The sequence below is a fragment of the Eretmochelys imbricata genome, chromosome 1 (assembly GCF_965152235.1).
Source record: "Eretmochelys imbricata isolate rEreImb1 chromosome 1, rEreImb1.hap1, whole genome shotgun sequence".
Classification (NCBI taxonomy): Eukaryota; Metazoa; Chordata; order Testudines; family Cheloniidae; genus Eretmochelys; species Eretmochelys imbricata.
This window is the reverse complement of record NC_135572.1, coordinates 212696381-212719032: the sequence shown is the minus strand read 5'-3', so window position 1 is coordinate 212719032 and position 22652 is coordinate 212696381. Positions and strand designations below refer to the sequence as shown.

The 22652-nt window shown below is 62.3% G+C and overlaps 1 protein-coding gene across 1 annotated transcript; it reads left to right on the top strand.

Annotated features, from left to right (window-relative positions):
• The first annotated feature begins 558 nt into the window (after positions 1–558).
• LOC144266576 (syntaxin-binding protein 2-like) lies at positions 559–19847 on the top strand. Its single transcript, XM_077820040.1, has 19 exons — positions 559–595; positions 3060–3109; positions 4064–4145; positions 4746–4822; positions 5393–5471; positions 6207–6310; positions 7454–7602; positions 7934–8018; positions 10936–11066; positions 11209–11316; positions 12313–12370; positions 12879–12944; positions 13672–13752; positions 14090–14228; positions 15618–15724; positions 16229–16318; positions 18583–18668; positions 19074–19231; positions 19768–19847. Exons 1-19 carry the CDS (start codon positions 559–561, stop codon positions 19845–19847), a joined length of 1767 nt encoding a protein of 588 aa, XP_077676166.1.
• The last annotated feature ends 2805 nt before the right edge of the window (positions 19848–22652 follow it).

Below are 22652 nucleotides of genomic sequence, written 5' to 3'. Positions count from 1 at the left end.
GGGTGGAGGGGGGACTTGCAGCTCACTGGGGGGCCCTGACTGGAGTGGGCTGAGGCCCCACTACCCCAACCCGGTCCTCGCTTTAACCCTGCCCGAGGCCCCCGCCTCCCTCTGCGCCCCACCTGACCAGGTGGGGGTTCAGTGGGGACCTGCGTGGCCCTGTCACCGGTCGCCTGCCCATTGGTGCCCAGGGCCAGCCCTCGCAGCGCCAGAAGTGGGGGGCTGCGGCGTTCGGCCGTCTTCAGCCTTGCAGACATCGACCCGCCAGCACCCCAGTTGCTTTATACTGAAATCAGTCACTGGGGGGGCTGGGCCCGTCCATCAGTGACACTAGGGGGGGCTGGGCCCGTCCACCAGTGACTGATTTCAGCGTCGCTAGGGGCTGTCGCCCAGTGTCACAGACACTCCCCAGAGCATGGCAGGGAGAGGCCAGGGCGTGCCCAAGGTCAGGAGCAGAGCCGGGGCAGAGCCCAGGAGTCCTGACTCCAACCCCACCCCGCACACAGCTGAGTCCCACTTCTACCCACAGGGCTCGAGGGGACGTGGCAAGAGGCGGAGATGGCCCCGTCCGGGCTGAAGGCGGTGGTGCGCAAGAGTGAGTGCGGAGCCGGGGGGTCTGAGTGCGGAGCCGGTCGGGGGCAGGAATCTGGTTGGGTGTGGGTCTGGGGGGGCAGGGCCCAGTTGGGGGGCCCTGGGAGGGGCGCTCCTGGGGGTGTCTCACCCTCGGGGAGGATTAGGAGTCAGTCGGAGCAGAGAGCTCCCCCCCACCTGCCTGTCATACACCAGGAAGGGGAGGAGGCTGTCTGCCCCACCCCCAAGGGCTGCCCCCTCCCATAGGAGCTGCACTTTGGGGGGGCGTCATCGTCGTCATCTCTTTCCATCAGTATGACTCCCACCAGGGCCGGTGCAAGGCTATTTTGTGTACTAGGCAAAACTTCCACCTTGCACCCCCCCGCCCCCCCCGCCAACCTCTGAAAACTAGTAAAGTTAGCATTATAAACAGCCTGTCAGAATGGGTAACGGCTGCGCGCGAGGAGAAAAATGACGTCATAGCCGCTTTGTAACGTAGTGAAGCAGTACACTTCTGCCCGGCCCCAACACAGAGCTGGCGTAGGCGATAGCTGTAATGTAGGAGAGAGCAAGTTAAAGCCTTACACTTCAGAAGCCCAACCCACTTCTGTTACTTCAGAAGCCCAACCCACTGCTGAATCTCCAGCCCAGGCTGCAGTGGATGAGGCCTGTGGCTAAATCCAGACCACAGACCTGGGGTTTAAAAGACTCTTGGAAAGTGGATTCAGTTCTGATGTTCCATGGTTGCCCCCAGAACTGGGACAGAGCAAAAGTGGCCCACAGTTCAGGACGGCCGGTGGTGCTAATAACCCTTAGCTCTTCTCTTAGCTTTTCCTCACTAAATCGCACAATTAGGAGGGCCTGACACGTGACTTTTGAATACTTGGGGTGGGCCATACTGCCCTGGTTCAAGAGGGGTCTCTGAACAGGAATAGCAGGGGGCTGCGGGTCAGGAGTGAGGGGCATCTGCAGAGCCGTGGGGCGGGGGGGGAATCCAGGACTGGAATAGCTGCGGGTCAGGAGTGAGGAGCACCGGCGGAGCTGGGAGTGGGTGGTAGCCCAAGGCTGCCATAGCAGGGGGCTGCAGACAGGAGTGAGGGACACTGGCAGAGCTGGGAATCGGGGGGGAGCAAAGGGCTGGAATAGCAGAAGGCTGCGGACAAGAGTGAGGGGCATCTGCAGAGCCGTGAGGCGGGGAACCCAGGACTGCAATAGCTGCGGGTCAGGAGTGAGGCAGAGCTGGTGGGGGACAGACCAGAGCTGGCATAGCAGAGGGCTGTGGACAGGAGTGAGGGGCACTGGCAGAGCTGGGAATGGGGGGGAGGAAAGGGCTGGGATTGCAGGGGCTCCAGTCAGTAGTGAGGGGCACTGGCACAGCTGATGGGGGCAGCCCAGGGCTGGCGTGGGGAGCTGTAACTGCAGTTCAGGGTCAAAATGCCTGGGCGGAGTTGCGTGGAGAAAGCAGGTTCATGTCTGCCTTCACCATGTCTGGATCCAGGCTGTGCTGCCGGCCCCTTACCTTGCACTAGAGCTCCACGTGCCCCGCTGAACGGGGCGTCTGCATGCCACAGGTGTAAAGGAACTGCAGGAAAGCAGCAGGGAGGCCAGCGCGTCCTGGTGCAGAATACCCCTGGAGCCTCATTAGGACTGAGCAGCCAAGTCCTGATGGGCTAGAGGTGGGGTAGGGAGAGGCATTGCTTGAGTTATGGTGGAAACATAGTGTGTTGGGCAGTGCACTCACGCACACCAGTTACCGGGAGTGGGAGTGAGAGTGAGAGCACAGGTCAGGGTCGTGGGGCTATTGCCCTACGGCGCCAGCCAGAATGAGGTGCTTCGTAGGGGTAAAACAAACTGATGTAGTATGGTAGCACCCAGGAGCCCCAGTCATGGACCAAGGCCCCATTTTGCAAGGCGTTGTACATTATTCATTAGGTGTATTACGGTAGTGCCCAGGAGCGCCAGTCATGGGTCAGGGTACCATTATGCTGGGCACAACAAAAAGATGGTGCTTGGCCCAAAGAGCTGACTATCTAATTGCTTAGCTGGGCCGTGGAAGGTGCCCAGGAGACAGGCCGGCAGTTCTCTGAGCAGGGCATGCCTTGGAGGGGTTCTATGTGCAGGACTCAGGATTTGAAGTCTTTGTTGTGTTGTTGTCCCCCACACACTGAAGAGGGTCCCTGGATCCCCTCCAGTCCAGAGGTGCTGGACAGGATCTGTTCTCTTGCTGCACGGGGCCAGATCCTTAGTTCAGCTGTGCTCGTATCCAGCCTGGCAGAAAGGAAGGGGGATCAGACCCATGGCCCATCTAGCCTGTCACCCCACCACAATCGCCGACTGGGGGCTCGGCTAGGAGCACATCGCTAGCTGGCCTGAAAGCAGGCTCTGAGCCACTTCCCCGAGGGGTCCTTCCACCAGCCAGTGGGTCCTGGCTCAGGGCACAGCCGTCCTATCCGAGCCCCACCACTGATCCTCATCTCTTTCACTCGCAGAGATCCTCAGCGTTGTCCTTCACAGCGTGAAGAAGGAAAGAGAATGGAAGGTAAGCAGGCCGAACCTGTTGCCCTGGTGTCCCCCTGGGGATATGCTGTATCCATATATCATGCTCCTCCCCCTCCAGCCTCTTGAGATTCATTAGGAACCTGAGTTTTCCAGGCTGGATCAGATCCCTGCTCTGTCTATCCCATCATCCGTCCCCAGCTAGGCTTGGGTATGTCTGCCTTCCCACCGCGCTGGATCAGACCCAGCTTGTCCAGCTAACCCCATATCTCCCCCCCACACACACCGGATCAGACCACTGGGACCAGTGAATCAGCCTGGGTGAGAGGAGGAGCAGGAGAGTGCCAAGCATGGGGGCAGTATGCACCATTGGGCAGGCAGGTTATTGAGCCCCCGGCATGGACTGGGCTGGGGGATGTGGAGCAGCGGGTTAGGCCGGTGCGGCAGAGGGAGCATTCGGCACGGCAGGAAGGTGGTGGAGATGTTGGGCCAATGGCCTACAGGGCTTTCCTAGGGGAACACGGAGACTCCCCTCGTTCCATTTCTCTGTGCCCTGATCCTGGTTCTGTCCGAGGGCTGGGGAGCGGATATCTGGTGGATCGGAGCAGGGGACTGGGAGCTAGGACTCCTGTTCTGTCCCTGCCTCTTGCACTCACCCTGTCACCTGGGCGAAGAGGCTGATCTCCTCCAGTCTAGGAGGATGGAACCATTCTGAATGGCCGGGTGTCCCAGGTTTGTCTCCTACATCTCGTACCAGCCACTCTGCTCGGAGCCGCTCTCCCTGTAGCTCCTCACGCAGTCCTTAGCACGGTCAGCTCAGCAAAGTGCAGGCTTGGTACCGGCCCTGCTGCTCTGCTGTGAAAGGGCTGTGGAAGGGCTCTGCCATTAGCAGTCGCTCTGCTCCCTTGGCTGTGCTGTGGATGATGATGGTGGGCAGCTGGGCTCAGGGCAGTGACTAGTTCATCTGAAGTGGAGCGCTCCCCTCTCGCTACCCCAGGTGCTGATCATGGACCACCCCAGCACGCGCATCCTCTCATCATGCTGCACGATGTCCGACATCGTAGACGAAGGCATCACGCGTGAGTGGCCCCTCCCTCCCGTCTGCTCCCCCCGCCAGGGCTCCCCTCCCCCTTGGATACACCTCACAGTCAGGGAGTTGACTTGTCTACATTCACGTTTGCATCTAGTTTCCCCGCTTTGCAGCCCCCTAGACGCCCTCCTTGCTATTGGTACCTTCCCAGCCAGGTCTAGTTCCCTTAGCCCGGCGCTTTCAGCCCGTGGAGCCTCTTCACCGCTTTTCTCAGACTCCCGCTAACTCCTCGCTGCTCCTCCCCAATGCTGTGGGCAGGGTCCTGGCTGGGGAGGGCGAATGCTGGCTCCCTGCTTTAGGGTGGAGGAGCCCTTGGGGTTGAGGGGCACAGAGCTGAGCCAGCACTCTAGCGGGGTGCCCCCAGCACAGTACAGAGGGCCATTCCTTCCCTGCTCCCTACTGTGGCAGCATCGCAGCCCACGGCCCCACATCAAAGCGGCTGCTGCATTGTTGCCTCTGGAATGCCCCGGCCTGCTGCCAGCGAACATCACTGTGCCCCTTGGCTTCCCCTCCCCACATCCTGGTGGAGAGCGGCTGGGGCGGGTGGCTAGGACACACTGACCCGCGCCCAGTGTCTGCTCTCTCCTAGTTGTGGAAGATATTAACAAGTGCCGGGAGCCAATCCCCAGCCTGGAGGCCGTCTACCTGCTCAGCCCAGTGGAGGAGGTAGGAGCTCGGGCCTGGGGCAACTGGATGGGGAGCAGGGGAGACCCCGGGACAGCTCCTAGTGCTGCCTGGAGGTGGCGCTGTCCGGTTGGATGCGCAGCACAACGTCAGGATGGGAATGGCCGGTCGAGGGGTCTGAACAGGTTCCAAACACCCTGCCAGGTCAGCTGGCGTGGCGAAGCTGCAGGTGCCCAGCATGGCGCCCGGGGAGGGAGGGGGCCCTGATGGTAGTTGCCTGGGATTGCTGCTCGGCCGGCTGTTCCCTGGACACTGCTCAGAGCCCACTTAGTTCAGCAGCAAGGCAATGCCAGGCCTCATCTGTGGCCGGGCATGGACACTTCTGTGCCAGCAAGAGATGTGGCTGGGCCCTGAGGATGTCCTGGGCACATGGGCACAAGCCCTGCTCCAGGCAGGGAGGGAGCCCAGAGCCAGGGGGGTGAAAACCAGCCCACCTCCCGATGGCATCATGCTAGGCCCTGAGTCCCCAGGGCCTGGGCATGGGCTGGGCCATTTGAGCAGCAGGGAGGGGCCTCGGCAGGTCATGACAACCCCCCTCTCTCCGCTTTGCAGTCAGTGCAGGCTTTGATCAATGACTTCCAGGGCACCCCCACCTTCAACTACAAGGCAGCTCACGTCTTCTTCCTCAGCCGTGAGTATTGGGGGCCGGGGGATCCCCCAGCTGGGAGCCTGGGCAGCAGCACACTGGAGCCTGTGGGTGGGGGGTCTCTCTCTGCCGGCAGGCCAGTGCGCAGCACCCTGATTATGCTCTGCCCTCCTGCAGGGGGATGCAGCCCCAGCAGGCCAGACTGAATGACCCCACCTATCTCTTCCCCCCCCTTCTCCCCAACGGGCCTGCCTCCAGCCAGCACGGCTCACAGACACCTGCAGCGTGTGACCAGAAAGGCGGCCTCTGGCTACCATTCCCAGCATGCATTGCTCCATCAGTCCCAACTCGGTGCGGGGATGGGACACCATCAGAATACCCAGTGTGTCAGGGTCATATCTGCTTCTCCCCATTACAGCGGCAGGGGGAACCCAAGTCCCCGTTCCTCCTTGTGCATCATCCTGAGTTGTACACTCTGGTCACTCAGCCCTGCGGGCAGGCTGAGGGCAGGGTGTGAGACAGGGGCTGCGTCGGAGAGATTGTGGCTCCCCCTCACTGCTGATGCTGCAGAAGGCGAGAACCCGGCATGACTCTTGTTCGGGGGGGCTGCACTCATCGTTGACTCCTGTGTGGCCCTGCTGGCTTGCCCAGGTTCCCCACAGGCGTGCAGCACTACTGCCCCTGCTGTGCCCGTCCTGGCCCCGTCCGTGGGGGCTGGCGCTGTGCTGGGGGTCCTGAGCCCTGTGCCTGTCACTCCCACCCACTGCCTTTGCCTTGCAGCCTGTCCTGAGCCTCTGTTCAAGGAGCTGAGGAAGTCACGGATCACCAAGGTCATCAAAAGCCTCAAGGAGATCAACATGGCCTTCCTGCCCTATGAGAGCCAGGTGAGGGGTGGCCGGGCTTTGGAGGAGCAGGTCCACGGGGCGGATGGTGACGTACGACACCACACCCTTATTGTTTCATGTGATTTGGCGGGGGAACCTTTCCCTTTTAGGGCCCCGGGTTTGACGCCAGCACAGGACAGCAGGAACTAGCTGGCTGCTCACACCCTGTGAGAGGTGGAATCGCTGGCTTGCACCTGGTGGGGAGGGTAGATGTATGGGGGAGGAGGGCCCTGCCTCCCTGGCTTTACCAGCTCTTACTGATGGTTTATACTAGGCCTGCAAGACAGCCCGATACTCCACACGCCTGCCCTTTACCCAACCACCCCATCCCCTCCTTGTGTCATCAGTGGATTTCCCCCCTCCTGCCCCTGAGGGGCAGGACTGTGGTTTCAGCCCCATTGCATTGATGGGGAAACTGAGGCACAGAGAGACATGAGCCTGGGCTACACACAAAAGCTTTGTTGGTATGGGTTTGTTACAGGGACATGAGAGAAAAAATCCCCCCTGCAACTGATGCAGCTGTGGTGGCAGAGCCCCTGGGTAGATGCCGTTACGCTGGCAAAGCAGTCCTTTCACCACTCTAGCTGATTTCAGCTGGGGTACCGGTGCCAGCTGAGCCAAGAGAAGCTTTGGCTGGTATAAGCTGAGTGTCCGTCAGGAGGCTTTGCTGGCTCACCCGTCCCGTTGCGCCAGCAAACCCTTCATGGGCCGATACTGTTTATTGGTGTCCAAGCACGTTTGTCCCAATGGCTCGTTCTGTTCGGCCAGTGAAATAAGCGACAGCGGCAGACGCGCCTTGATGCCGGGTTTGCCCGTGGCTATGCTGGGGCTTTCGCCAGACTAGAAACGTCGCCAAGCCCCCTCCCCCAACATTGAGGGCACCTGGGGGTCTGCAGCCAAGTAAGGACCTGAACCTGGGGCATCTTCATCCCAGGCTGGTGCATGAATCTCTGGCTCGCTATCCCTCTACCACAACAGGAGTGGCACTGGCAAAGGGATCTCTCCCTCACTAGGGGCTCGCTACAGCTCCACCAGGCTGGCCTGATCCAACAGCGCATCTTAGGGGCGCGGTATGGGACACAGCTGGCCTGGCTGCAAGCAGTTGGCACCGGGGTCTGATCTCTGCTCTCCCCCGTCCCCAAGGTGTACTCCCTGGACAAGCCAAAGACCTTCCACAACTGGTTCAGCCCCTACCGCTTTTTCGAAAAGAACAAGCAGCTGGAGATGCTGGCAGAGCAGATTGCCACATTGTGTGAAACCCTGGAGGAGTATCCAGCCATCCGCTACAGGAAGTGAGTGTGCCCAGGGGAAGGGGTACCCAGCTATCCCCTATAGGAAGTGAGTGTGCCATGGGGAAGTACCCAGCCATCCTCTTCAGGAAGTGAGCGTGCCCAGAAGGAGAAGGGTACCTGGCCATCCACTACAGGAAGTGAGTGTGCCCAGGGGGAGGGGTACCAGCTATCCCCTATAGGAAGTGAGTGAGCCATGGAGAAGTACCCAGCCATCCTTTACAGGAAGTGAATGTGCCCAAAGGGCGAGGGTACCTGGTTACCTCCTACAGGAAGTGCGTGTGCCCCTCGGGGAGGAGCTGTTTCTGACCCACAGGGTTTGTCTTTGCTGCAGGGACCATGAAGATAACTTCCACTTGGCGCACGCTGTGCTGGCCAAACTCAAGGCGTTCAAGGCATACGAGCCCAGCATGGGAGAGGTGAGCGAGCTGTGTCGGCCACACCCTTGCCATGGGACAGAGCCACGGGGGAGCACATGAGAAGTAGAAGGAAGGAGGAGTGATTTAGAACCTGCTTGGAGATCCTGGCGGGGGGAGGGGTGGGGTCTAGACACCCTTGGAGATCCTGAGGGGTTGGCGGAACAATAGCATTCCCTGTGTGGCTGGACTAATGGCCCCAGCCCTTCTCTAACACTGGCTGTGGGCAGATCTCAAAGTGCTCTACAAAGGCTAGTGTCCTTATCCCCTCTGTATAGATGGGGAAACCGAGGCACCAACTGGGGAAGTGTGTGCCCAGCACAATCTCTCTGTTTATAAACAGGGCAGTTCGGTCAGAGAACTAAGCTTCGCACACAGAGCCTCTCCCACACCTGGACACTCCTGTCTGTGTGTGCTCCTACACTCATCACCATGGTATCAGAATCTCACTAATGAATTCAGCCTCCCAGGGGAGGCAGGGTGGCCTGTGTTACAGATGGGAAACTGAGGCATACAGGGAGTCTGCCAGAACAGGAATAGAACCCAGCTCTCCCGAGCCTTAGCCACACGTCAGCCCTGGCCTGTGGGCTTCCCCTAGCTCCTGCCATCCCCGTCCCACCCCCAGCAGAGGGGAGCTGGAAACCCACCCTGCCCTGGATTCTCACACGGGAAACCCAGTAGCTCCTACCCCGCTAGGAGAAGCAAAGTGATGTAAAATCCAAGGCCTGCCCAGATCTCTCCCTCCTGTTGCCTCTGCTCTTGCTTCCAGCCTTTGCTGAGCTGCTGGGAGACTGTGCACCTGTGACCAACTGGGAATGTTTGTAATATCTTTTATGAATCTGATGCGTGCCTCAGTTTCCCTATATATTTCCTGGCTTCTCTGGCAGGGGGTGAAGGGGAAGGATTCTCGGGGAAGGTAAGAGTCATGCCGGGGGTGGGGGGTGTCACCTCCCTGTCTTGGTGAAATGAAGAGAATCCAACACAGATCAGCCTGGGGGCCAGAAAGACCGTGCCGGCTCCAATGGCTCCTGGCTGGATGCTCCCAGCAGGGAATTGGAGCAGGGCCCCCAGCTCGAGAACACAGGGTTGGGAAGGTTTGAGCTGGGGGATGAGTGCGGGAAGCTGGGAGCTCTCGCCTGAGAACTGACCAAGGTCAGGCCGAGGCCTGGTCTACACGAGGCAATTGGGTCGGTGCCACTGCGTTGCTTGGGGGTATGGGAAAGGCGGAGTCACTGAAGCGGAGCAGCTGAAGTGGTTTACATGTAGACAGGCCCTGAGTGAGAGACCCGGAGTTGAAAACAGGTTTCTCTGCAGCTTGGCCAGGCTCTGGGCTGACCAGAACGGCCTCTTGCTTTAACCTTCAGTGGGCTGGGCTGCCCAGGCTGGGGTCCAGGTGCCTAAGAAACCCAACTGTTCTGGTCTCCAAAGCCACCCAGCCCGCAGTCCCGGCACCCTGGGGCCTTGTCTGCACTAGTCCCTCTTGCCTTGATGTTTCCCAGCAGCCAGCCTTGAGGGGTAGCTGGCACAGGCAGTGCTGTGGCACCCACCAGTGCACTAACCACCCCTCTGCTCTGGGCAGGGTGGGGTGACTCGGTGGTTACGCCAGCCCCCATCTGCACTCGGGGATCCCTCCAGCAGAGCTGAACTGGCAAAGGGTGTGAGCAGAGTCCCGTGGGGGGTGGGGGCGGGGGCTGAGCATAGGAACCCATCCAGGCTGGGTAGGGCTAGAGGGGAATGATGGTGCCAGCTCTGGGTTCATGTCCCTGCTCTGCCACAGACTCCCTGTGTGACCTTGGGTGAGTCACCCAGCCCCTCTGGGCCTTCATCCCCCTCTGCAATGGGGTGACAGCCCTGCCCAGCCCCACGTGCATGGGGGGGCAGGATGCAGCAATGATTGTGCTACAGTGGTGGAGGCCAGATACTCCTCCAAGAGAGGTGCTCCCCCGTCAGCCTCAACCCATTTACCCAGAGGCTGTGGAGACCTGCCAGGCGGATGGGTGGTGGCCGGTCCGACGTTCTGCTCCCGAGCGTGGCTGAAAATTGGGCCACGTACTGAGGTGGGACAGTTGGGATAGCATCAGGGGCTGTAAGTCCCCACCTCACCCACCCCTGACTGTCTGTGCTACCCAGCAAAGAGCAGACACAGCCCCTTGCCGAGGTGCTCCTGGGTGGGCTTGGGTTCCAGTGGGGCTGCTGGAGCCAGTTTCAGAGCCGTCTGCCATGAGAGCGCAGGGCTGGTCTCCTATCGCCACCTGCTGCGCAAAGAGGGCAGTGCATGCTGATCAGGCAGGAAGCGGGGGCTGGGCCAGCCCCCCCATGATGTGGGTCTGAGATGCTGCCATTTGAGTGGTCTCTGTCCAACTGGATGCTGGGGGGCCACACAGGCTGGGACTGGGGAGCTAGAGCTTCATATGGGGTCCCAGCTCAGATGCAAGGTGGGGCATAGGGATAATGTCATGTCGTCCCCCTCTGGGCCCTTGTATCAAAGAGTCTCTGGGCCTGGTGTTGGTTAATGATAGACTAGCCAGGCCCTTCTGGTGTAGTTCCCCCGTCCCCACACAGCATATGGAGCAGGGGGCAGTCAGGGAGCTGCCTTGTAAGGGGCATGCTCCCGTTGGTGGAGAGGTACGAGCAGAGAGCATTCTTGGGGGAGGGGGGCATTGCTATTTGCATGAGGGGTAGGTAGCCCGTCCCTGCAGGGGGCGTTGCAGTGCAGCTGGTCAGGGCAGGACCCCAGGGCACGTCCCAGCTAGCTTGGGGGGTGTCTCTTGGCTTCCCCCTGGGGTTGGGGGCTGGGCCACAGAGAGGGCGGGTAGTGAAGTTTCAGGCCACCAGGGCCTATTGGATTGTGCCGTGTAAGCCAGGCCAGGAACCCTCTGCCAGAGCAGGAGGTGACGGGTTTCTCTCTCCTTTGCCCCAGGGCCCCGACAAAGCCCGTTCTCAGCTGCTGATTGTGGACCGAAGCTTCGATCTGGTGTCCCCACTGCTGCACGAGCTCACCTACCAGGCCATGGCCTACGACCTGCTCAGCATCGAGAAAGACACCTACAAGTAGGGCCTGGCTGCCAGCAGGGGGCGCCCGCACCCCTCCTCAGGCGGGCTGGGGGGGATGTGGCCCAGGCACCTGCACTGCTCCGCAGCCCCCACGCTGGGGCGAGGGGTGCCGCAGCCTGACCCCATCTCCCCCCTGCAGGTACGAGACGACGGGCATCAGCGACTCGCAGGAGAAAGAGGCGCTGCTGGACGAAGACGACGAACTCTGGGTGCAGCTACGTCACATGCACATCGCTGACGTCTCCAAGTGAGCGCGCTCGGCCCTGCCCCCTGACGCACCCCTCCATGCCCCGCCCATCCACTGGACATACCCCTCCGTGCCCCACCCAGGGCCAGGACCCATCCCCCCCCGGACACACCACTCCGTGCCCCACCCAATGCCAGGACACCCCTGGACACACCCCTCTGTGCCCTGCCTAGTGCCGGGTCTTGCTACTCCCCCCCACCTTTGGCACACCTCTCCCCTCCCCACCCAATGCTGGGACCCCCTACCCCCACTTTGGCACAGCCCTCCCCTCCCCGCCCGCTGCCAGGACTCCCTCCTTGGACACACCTCTCCCACCCAGTGCCAGGACAGCCCACCCCGTTGACACACCCCTCCTCCTCTTTTCCAGTGCCGGGACTTCCCCCATCCTCCCCTTCTGACACACCCCTCCCCTTTCCTTCCCACCCAGTGCTGGAACCCCACTACCCCTTGGATACACTCCTCTCCCACCCAGTGCAGGGACACCCACCCCCCGCAACACACCCCTCTCCTGCGCAGTGCCAGGGCCCCCCCTCCCCCTCCCACCCAGTGCTGGAGCTTGTCCCTCAGACATACTCCTCTCTGAGTGCTGAGACCCCCTGGACCCAGCCCCTCTCCCCAAAGGACCCCTGAGCGCTCCCTACCAGAGCCACTGTCCACATCTCCTCTTGGGGATCCGCCTGGACACTGTCTTCCCCCGATCCCAGGGTCTCCCCATGCACCTTACAGCTCCCTTGAGTGAGTCCCTCACCGACCTCCTGCTGGGCCTGCCACTGCCCCCAGGCTCCCCCAGCAGGGCGCCAGGAGCCCCCAGAGGTGCACTGAACTCTGCCTTGGGGTAACTTAGGAAGAGGGCCTCCCCCAGCCTGTCTGAGGCTCTTGAGGCAGAGAACCCTGGTGCCTGTGGGGCGGGGGCTCCATCCCCTGTAGCATAGGACAGGGTACCCCCTACCTCCAAGGCAGTGCCTGGCTCCGTCCTGACCCCTCTCCCTGCTGCAGGAAGGTGACGGAGCTGCTGCGCACCTTCTATGAGAGCAAGAGGCTGACCACAGACAAGGTGCGGCAGGGGTTGGGGGGAGCGATTGGGGAGTTCAGGCCGGAGGGACAGGGGGACCCATCCCACTGCCACTGATGGGGAGGGGAGGCTTCCCTGCTGCCCCAGGAGGGGTTGGCGGGGGCGGGGAGGCTGTCCCATTGCTCCCAGGGTTTGCCTGTAAAGGGCTTAGAGGTGTATGTGGAGTCCCCTGCCCCCCAGCCAGAGCTCTGGAGCTCCCCACAGTGGGGGAGGGCAGAGGCCCATGGGGCGGGTTCAGACAGCAGGATCGGGACCACGCAGGGAGAGCTGCAGGGAGCCAACGCTGGCATCTCCCTGGCCCACTGCTGCTTTACACCTTGAGGGGCGCTCGGGTTGCGGGGCTCCCGTCTCGTTCCAGCTGGCCTGGAAAGGGCAGGTCTAACCTAAGCTGCAGCCACGCATGGCCTGAGTGACCCGCCCTGCTGCCTCTGCCCTGCAGGGGGCTCCAAGCGCTGGGAGCGGCCAGGATCTCACCACCGCCTCCCTCCAGGCCAACATCGAGGACCTGTCCCAGATCCTGAAGAAGATGCCCCAGTATCAGAAGGAGCTGAACAGGGTAACGGGGCTGGGCTTTTCGTGGGCAGGGGGCAGGCCATTCAGTGGGGCTGATGGGAAGGGCAGGGTGCTCTGTGGGGCTGCTGAGGGACAGTAGGGACTCTCTTGGGGGGCAGGGCACTCTGTGGCACTCCACTTTACTGCCTGATGAGAGCTGCTGACCTGTCCCGTTGGGCAGAGCCATTTTCCCCCCAGGTGCTGTGTGGCACCATGGGCAGCAGCCTGCCTGTCAGTGCCCAGAGCTGCCACGTTAGCCCCACCCAGGGCAGCCCTTGGGTAAAGCCCGTGCCTTGCTGCTGCAGCTCTCGGGAGAGGGCCTTGGTGAGCTTCCAAACCAGCCTATTGGAGCCACTCCTGGTGCCACTGAGCCATGTGCCAACAGAAAGCTCCTGGCCACTGGCACATGGCTCAGTGGCACCTGCTGATCTCCAAGCCCCCAACCTCGTGGTGACTAACAGAGAAGCCGTGGGCTGTTTTGGAAGCTGCTCCCTCCTCCTGATCCTCCCCTCCAGCTGCCCCACTCCACCCCAGAGGTGGCTGCACATCAATCCCTATATGGCAGCCCTATATGGTGGCTGGGCAAAACAATCCCTATGTGCTCGGCTTCTACAGCCAATTGGGGCTGCCCCTCTGGCCGAGGGGCCCTCCTTGTGGGTTGGGAGGTGCAGGTGCTCTGGACCAGCCAGTGATACGGTGAACTCGCCCTGTGCCCCGGTCTCTCCCCGCAGTACTCCACGCATCTGAACCTGGCCGAGCACTGCATGCAGCACTTCAAAGGGACAGTGGAGAAGCTGTGCAGCTTGGAGCAGGTGGGTCTGTGGGCAGAGCCTGGCTGGTGGGCAGAGTCTGGCTCATGGACTCAGCCCGGAGAGAGGGGTCTCAGAGCTGCAGGCTCGCTGGAGCCAGGGTCAGCCCCTCCATGCAGCACCAGGGGTGCAGAAGGAGGACATGGGGCTCGGGTTACTCCCTCGGGGCCAGTTGCTCACCCCAGAGGGAGCTGACCCCAGGGAGGAAGGGGCCCTGGCACGGGGTAGGCGAGCTGTGGGTCAGGGGGCCGTCACATCTCCCATCCTGCTGCGTGGGCGGGAGGAAGCAGAGTGGCCTGACCTGGGCCTTGTGTGTGTGCCCCCTTCCCCCTGCCCCCAGGACCTGGCTATGGGGACGGACGTGGACGGGGAGAAGATCGAGGACCCCATGAAGATCATCTTGCCTGTCCTGCTGGACCCCAGCGTGCAGGCCTACGACAAGATCCGCATCATCCTGATCTACATCTTCCTGAAGAATGGTAATGCCACAGGCCTGCAGGGGGAGCACTGCGGGGCCTGCTGCTGCAGAAGGGGGCTCCTGGAGGTGGGGCCCAGGCCTGTGGGGCTGGTGGGGAATAGCACTGCTCAGACTGGCAAGCCCTCCTGCTATGCAGGGCGCCCCCCGGCCAGCCGCTTCCCAGGGCCTGTGTCCAGCCTGGCTCTACAGCCCTGTCTTCCCTCTGCCCACCTCTCGGTGCCTGCAAGCCTGCCAGTGCGCCACGCCCATGCTCCGATCTGGGGTCAGATCTGGGGTCAGATCTGGCGGCCTTTGCTCCGTGCTACTGCCTTCCGAGCAGTGTCCGCCCTCCATGCTCCCCCAAGCCCGTTCTCTGCAGGGAGGGAGGGAGGATGGAGACATACACCCAGAGCAGCCCCCCAGCCCGTTCTCTGCAGGGAGGGGGGATGGAGAGACACACACCTGGAGCAGTCCCCCGGCCCGTTCTCTGCAGGGAGGGGGGACTTCCCTCCTTCCTGCAGGCTGTTCAGATACCATGTTGTGTCTCTGAGCCTCCTGCAACCAGTCCCCTGCCCACCCCTTGTGTCATCCCTGCACCAGCTCCCTGCTTCTTGCTGCATCCAGCCCCTTCCCCAAACTCACCAGGGCCTGGGGAACCTCCCTGACCCTGACACTTGGCACAGTCCCTCTTCCCCCATCGGTTCTTATCCCATGCTGGCTCGGTGGGGCAGGGCCCTGCTCCGGGGCCCCTCCTGTAACGCTGCTCAGGCACTGCCCCTGTGCCCATTGCTCAGGCCAGGGTGCCCTCATGTGGCTCCTCTGGCTGCCTGGCTGCCCAGTTTCCTGGCCAGGGGGCGCTGTGGAGTTGCCAGGCCTCTCCGTCTGCACTAAGCAGCAGTAAATGGTTTGGGGGGGCAGGGGTGGGGCACATTGCCCTCCCTCCAGCTCAAGGCCTCACAGCCTTTAAGAGCCAGGCCTCGGCTCTGACTCTGCACCTGACTGGCCGCAGAAGGGGGAGCCCAGATCAGGGGGATGGGGGCTCCCATTGCACTGCCAGGGGGAACTAGAGAGAACCCTGATCCCAGCGCCCGAGAGAACCTGTTGAGGGAGGAGCAGCAAGAACCTAAATTCGATCATTAACTGTGTGGGGTCCAGTGGGTTAGAGCGGATGGTGCTGGGAGCCAGGACTCCTGGGTTCTATCCTCAGCTGTGGGAGGGCAGTGGGGTCTAGTGGGTTAGAGGGGGGCTGGGAGCCAGGACTCCTGGGTTTACCCCCAGCTCTGAGAGGGGTGGGAAGAGCAGGATCTCAGGATCTGATCAGGGAACTAGGACTCCTGGGGCCACGGACTCATGTGCCTGGGCTGTGGGTGCGTCCCGGGGTGTTAGCGCTGACCTGTCTCTCCCCGTGAAGGTGTGGACAAGGAGAACCTCACCAAGCTGATCCAGCATGCCAACATCCAGCAGCAGAGAGACATCATCACCAACTTGCAGTTCCTGGGCATCTCTCTCACACCTGGGGTAAGGGACTGGGGCCAGGGGCCAGCAGCTGTACCCATGCCAGGGGGCAGATCTGTGCTGCACAGGGGAGCCCAGGCCATCCTGGAGGTGCCCCTCTATGGCAGTGACCTACTCCCAGCACAGAGGTGGCCTCTGTCCCTGTACAGTGGGGTGACGCCCTCCCCATAGGAGGGTGACCCCCGAGTTACTCACCATCTGGGGTGACTTCTTCTGCCCTGGTAGAGGATACTGGAAGTCAGGACCTCAGATCGCCAGCGAGCTGGAGCTGGTGACCACTGCTTGGGGTGGCCATGCGGTGAATGGGGGGAAGCAGCTCTGTTCTCCCATCAGTCTCTCTCTCTCTCTCTCTCTCTCGCTCAGTGATCCATTCTGTTCTTTTCTCTGCCTCTCCCCTTCCAGCCTGGCTGGCGCGACTCAGGTAGGCCGCGCTCTCCCTGTCTGCCCCCGTTCCCACCCCGCACCTCCTCCCTGCTGCCTCTCACCCCCTCTCCCTTCCTCCCCCAGAGCGGGCAGCTGCGACCGGAGAGGAAGGTGCGGCTGGAGTCCAGCTACCAGTTCTCCCGCTGGACCCCCATGCTCAAGGACATCATGGAGGTACCGGGCCATCTGCTTCCTGGCCTTGGGGGTGGGGTTGCAACTGGCAGGCTGGGCCCAAGGGGGAGGGGTTGGTTTGGGGTCAACCATGTGTGGAGCCCTGCATATCTGCGCACCATTTCTGCGGATAGTGGATCAGCTGCAGATACAACCGTGCAGGGCTCTACTCCCCAGCAGCACCTGGCCCGTGGCGTCCGGCTCAGGCAGCCTGGGGGATGCAGCGCGCTCAGGGCCGCTGGCCCGCAGCCAGTGGCTGGGCGACAGGTCGGAGTCGGGGCTGTCCGGCACCCACTCGCTCCGCCGTGCTGCTTCCTGTCCAGCAGCTCGAGCAGCACCAGTGTCCCCACCAGCTCCTGGGCAGCAGGATTTGGGATTGGAGTGGGTGGGGCCCCGGTGCCCCACCCCTCCACCCCACTGTGATGCAACATGCTCTGCTGCTGCTGTGTACTGTTGCTCGTGACCCCCCAAGAGGGCACGTGATGAGACACCCCTTCCCCCAAGCCCCCACCCCCTCCACACTGCCCCTTCTCCTCAAGACCCCACCCCCACACTGCCCCTTCTCCTCGAGAGCCAGCCCCCTCCACGCTGCCCCTTCCCCCAGCCCCCAACCCCTCCACGCTCCCTTTCCCTGCGAAATCCCTTCCCCACCCTCGCTAGCTGCTGCCGGTGAGAATGCGGATACAGGTAAAAGGCGGCTTGTGGATCACGGGCTGATGCACATCCACACTTTTGTATCTGTGCAGGGCTGTAGCCATGTGAGGGGCTCATCAGAGAGTCCTCTTCTGCTGCCGTCCTTAGGGGTCTTAAATCATAGACACGAGTGCAGGGGAGTTGTCTTACTCGGTGCTGAGATGCTGCCACCTCTGGGGTGGGCCATGGGCGGTTTATACAGCGGTCCCTCACCGGGGCTGAATTCTTCCTAAGGAGGGGCAGGCAGCTCTTAACAGCCGCCCAGCAGCGCTGCCCGAGAGTCTAGGGCAGGAGGTGATCAGTGTGTGGGGCTGGAAGTGCAGGGGATCCAGGCAGCACACTGTCATGACTGGCACTGGAATCTGAATGGCTGGCAGGGTCCTTGGCCTAACCTCCAGTGAGGAGCAGCTGTTCGACGCTCATCTAAAGGATGAACTCCTGCAGCACAGTACTGGTCACGCCCCCTGCAGACCCCCGCCCCACCTGCTCTCTGCAGTACAGCGCCTCCTGGTGCCGCACTGGGGCAGCACTGACTGCCAGGGGAGAGTGCCCCCTGCTGAGCCCTCCGCCTGCTCCCTGCAGTACAGCGCCCCCTAGCGCTGCACTGGGGTCATAGAGCACCCTCTGCTGACTCACTCGCACCCCCCAGCACCCAGTAGCTTTTCCTTAGAGGTCTCCTATCCAAGCACTGCCTGGGCCCAAACCTGCTTAGCTTGTGAGAGGTGACATGGTCACTCCATCCCCTAACCCTTGCAGGGGGCTGAGCCCCTCATCGCCCTGTCCTGTGGGGCACTCCTCAAGGGGGTGGGGGGGCACACTTAGTTGCCTTCAACCTACTGGCTTGGGGCTCCTCCAGGCCAAGAATTAACCCCCCGACCGGAGCTCCTGTCCCTGGCAGATCACAGGTGGGAGGCTCCCAGGCCCTTGTTCCAGCGTTTGATGGTTCCTCCTGTGGGATTTTGGGGCAGGCAGTTGCGGTAGCCTCAATCCCATGCCTAACCCAATGGGGGTGCCCCCTCTCTGCGCCAGCCACAACTTGGCAGGCCTTAAGCTTCCCTGTACAAGTCAATGCAGCAGACTAATGTAAAAAGCCCCTATTATGTGGCATTAGGATGTATCATATCCTGGGCCCCCTGCGTGCCTGGGACACACCTCATGGAGCAAGAGGCAGGGCCTGGATCTGCCCTCAGCAGGAAAGGGGCACTGAGGGGAGCCCCCTGCCTCTCTCCCCCCACCCCCCAAATGAGGGGCCCTGGATCTGGCTGCAGGAGGTCTCCGCCCTCCTCATAACGGTGGATGGGTGGGGAGTTCACAGCAGGGCACTGAGCAGCTGAGGGGGATGTGGGGAGATGGGGGGGCATCACTGGAGGAGTCAGCGTGTTCTTTGCTGGCTCCCCATGCCCCCCCCGGAAAGGGGGCCCCAGGCTGCTCCCCCCAGGGACTGTCAATCATTCAGTGAGGAGCCGTCCCAGCCCCTCCACCCCAATGGGGCCTGGTTTGGCCACCAGATCCGAGGTTCCTGCTGCTTGGCCCCTGCTGATCTGTCCTCCCTCCACCCCCCCACCCCCTGCCAGGACATCATTGAGGACAAATTGGACAAGAATCTGTGGCCCTTTTTGTCGGACCCGGTCCCTACCACCAGCTCCCAGGCTGCTGTCAGGTAAGGCTGAGCCTGGCTGGGCTGTGGGTGGCAGAGCCCTGACACACACACCCCAGAGTGTAGGAGCCTCTGTACCTGGGAGTGTGTGGTCAGGACCCTGCCCTCTACGGGGGAGGGGATGTCCAAGAGCCGGGAGCCCTGGAACCCTCTTACCATGTACCCCGCACCCCAGCAGTCCCTCAACACAGCAGGGCCCAGGATGGAGGAAAGGGACTGGCCAAGCTTTAGACAGACCCCCAGCCCAGCGCAGGTGCCACCCTCCCCTACTCCCTCTTGCCTGCTTTGTGACTCCTGTCCCACTCCCTTGGGCAGGGCCTGCCCCGCAGCCTCCTCCAGGCCCTGCCCTTCCATCTGGCATTCCCTCAGCGAGCCCCTGGTATCCACACTGCCCCTCTCTCCCCCCAGCGCCTGCTTTAGGCATTGGCACAAGAACAAGCCAGCAGCCGAGTACCAGACGGGCCCGCGCCTCATCATTTACGTGCTGGGTGGGGTGTCCATGTCTGAGATGCGCTGTGCCTACGAAGTGACCCCGGCCATCAAGGGCAAGTGGGAGGTGGTGATCGGTGAGTGGGGCGAGTCCTGGGGGAAAGGGCGGCTGGAATGCCCAGGTCAGGGAGAGTTGGGACCCCCTGGGAGGGGGAGACCCTAGAACTGCCTGCCCAGCACCCACAGGGCTCCCATGCTACCCTCTGTCCTCCCACTCCCAGGGGCCTGGGAACAGATGTGCTTGCCCCACATGGCCTGTATCTAGCCGCCTGATCTCCTGGCCTCTGTCTCCCCAGGCCTCTCATTGCCCAGGGACCATGTGTGGGGCCCCAGTCAGACACCCCCAGTAACTCCCATAGGGATATGGCTCACCCCCTGCACACACCCCTCGAAGACCCAAGGGTGAGGAACACTGTCAGCGCGCGGATTCTTGCCTGGCTGTGCAGGGTACAGCGGCACGAGGGGTGCAGTGCCAGGCCAAGGGGGATAGGAGACAGTCCCTCCCCCCCTGCACTAGAGCAGGGTCCAGCTGCAAGGATGGGGGTGATGGTGATGCCAGCCACATACCTGCCTCACTGTGCCCACCACTGCCAACCACCTCTCTCTCCCCCAGGTTCCAGTCACACCCTGACCCCCAAGCGCTTCCTGGATGACATCCAAACCCTCAACCAGCTGGACCCTGAGGAGGCCTAGAAGCAGCCCCCTCCCCCCAGAGACTCTGCCCCCCACAGTTTGCTGCCCCCAGCTCCACCTGCTCTTCTCAACAAGGCACCTTCCCCCCTACTCTTGGCTGCGATGTCAGTTCTTGGGCGGGGGGAGGACCCGCAGGCTGCTGGGCTGTTTGGGCAGGGGGCAGGCCAGGCTTCCTCCCTCTGGCACAGCCTCTAGGGCCGTTACCCTTTGTGCCCTGTGGCCACCCTGCCCCCGATGGGGTAGGAGAAGAGTCAGGCTCCATTATCTACCAGCTTCAGCCATTCCTACCTCCCCTCCCTGGGATCCAAAGCACAGCCCCTCTCCCTCCCCGTCCTGTCACCCCTCTGCCAGCGATGGGGGGCGCACAGAGGCTGCTACCAGCATCTGGCTTTGGGGGGGGGGTGACCCAGCCACTGAGCCCCAGGCTGTGTCTGTCCAGTCTGCAAAGAGTTAAGGAGACCCCCCCCCCCCCTTCTGCCCCCATATCATCCCCATTCACCGCCTTGAGGTGCTGGCCCAGCCCTGGCTCCCTGCACCCCTCCCATCACAGCCTGGCACCCTGGCCTCTTGGCCCTGTCCCCCAGTGGGGACCTCGGCTCCTGAAGGGGGGAGGAGTCCTAGCAGGAGTTGCAGTCAGAGTGCCCAAGTAAGTGGGGGTGGAGCCAGGACTGCGTAGGAGGCGCGTCCAGGGTTGGTCAGCAGCAGGTAGGGTGACCAGATGTCCCGATTTTATAGGGACAGTCCTGATATTTGGAGCTTTTTCTTATCTCGGCTCTTATTACCCCCCACCCCTTGTCCCTATTTTTCACACTTGCTGTCTGGTCACCCTAGCAGCAGGGCAGAGCGGGCTCGCCACCTGATGGGCCTGGATCAAATGCCCCTGCCCAGTGGCAGACACCTCCCCACTGCCTTTCCCTGGGTATCAGAGCCACGCCCTGGGCACCTGGAGCCCCAGCTTCATCTGAGGCAGCCAGCTCCAGCCCCCTTGGGTCTGATCAAGCCCTGAGCCAAGCCTCACCCCCTGAATCCCACGGGCCCTAGAGATCCTCTCCCTCTTGCCTGCCAGGCGGGCTGTGCTGGGGCAAGCGCTGGCAGGAGTGATCCCAGGTAAAGGCAGTGACCTCCTTTACTGGGAGTGACCTCCAGGGGGTGGGGGGCGCAGGGGGAGAGTTTGTTTGTTCGCAGCTCTGAGCCCCCCCCGCCCCCCCGCATTATCACAAAGTCAGTGCTGGCCCTGCCCCCGGCTACTGCCCTGCTGGGCATGTGCCTGGGCCAATGAAGTGCATTGCCAAAGGCTGGCCGAGGTCTCTGCTGCTGTTCACAGGCAGGGGAAGGGAGGGCACAGGGCGGGGCGGGTGGCTGAGGGCCCAGGGAGCGGGATCTCCCCAACTCCCCCTCCAGCCCTGCTGCAGGTCCCAGGTGTCCTGGCTCCGAGTCACCAGGCCAGCGCTGCCTCCCCGCACCTGGGAGCAGGGTGGGGCAGTGGCTGCTCCTTTCACTGTTGGACCAGGGCCTGGGGGCAGCTCTGCTCTGGCCTGTGGTCGCCCCCTGCTGGTGCAGTGCTGGCTCACTCAGCCGTGCCCCAGAACCTACATAGTTCCCTGTGGCCCCCTGCCCCTACTGCCTTGTTCTGCCTCTGGTCCGTGTGCCAGAGGGACCAGGAGGGAGCATCAGGAGTCCCCTCAAGATAGCTATGGGGTCCCCATCAAGTGTGGGGTTGGGACAGGCACTGAGCGAGCACAAGGGCCCAGCCCCCAGGCTGGCCCGCACAGGGAACCATACCCACCCAGCCCCTGCCCCTCCCAGAATCAGCGCTGGAACCCAGCCCTCTGCATACCAGCCCCTGATCTAACCACTAGCCCCTGCTTCCTGCTCAGATGTTGGACACAACACCTGCCTCCTTGGTCCCCCTCTAGGGCTTGGCCTTTGCCCCAACCCCCACCTCCTCCATCCTCCTGTGCCTAGAGCTGCCCCAGGGTCCCACCACCCTGGCTGCTGCTGGCCCCCAGCTCTTGGGGCCCTATTCCTGCGCTGGCACCTGCATTGTGTGAGCAGCTGTGTAGGCTTGTCCCGCCAGCCAGGCCAGGGCTCCCCTCTGGCACCCTCTAGCCTGTGCCAACAGCTGGGGGTGCAGTGGCAGTGTCCCCAACCCCCCCCCTCGTTGGAAGGTGAAAGGAGACAAGGAGGGGCTGTGAGAGAGCCCCATTCTCCTACCCTTCCCGCACCCTGCTCCCCCGGCTCAGCTCGGAGACTCGTCCTGCCTCTGTAGTCACTGGGCATGGGGGTTAGCGCCCTCAGCAACCCCACCCCCACCAGCTGGAGACAGTGAGAGACCAGTGCCAGGTGAAGGACCTGCCCCAGGTCCCGGAGGAGTATGGGGGATCAGGGCCCAGAGCAGGGGTGACCGTGGTGGGGGATCAGACCCATCACTCATGAGGGTTGGGGGTTGTCTAACTTCTCCTCTCAACCTGCTCGCAGGCTGTGACTCCTCCTGCCCTCTCCCAGCCCATCCCCTGCTCCCTTGGTGCCCAGGGGGCACTCAGTCAGACACACATGGTCGCGCACCCCATGAGGTGGGAAGGAGGCTTCAGGCCTGTGAGCTGTGCTGTGCCAAGGACCAAACCCGCCTTACCCAGGTCCTGGGAGATTTTCGAGATGCACAGAGTCACTGATCTGGTTGCCTGTGACCCCTCCCGTCCTGACCTGCGGTGTCCCAGCCAGGCCAGTTGGGGGCGGGGGGAGAGCAGCACGGCTATCGCAGGCAGCTGGGGAGGGCAGGGGGCTGGAGAGCACTGACTTGGCCAT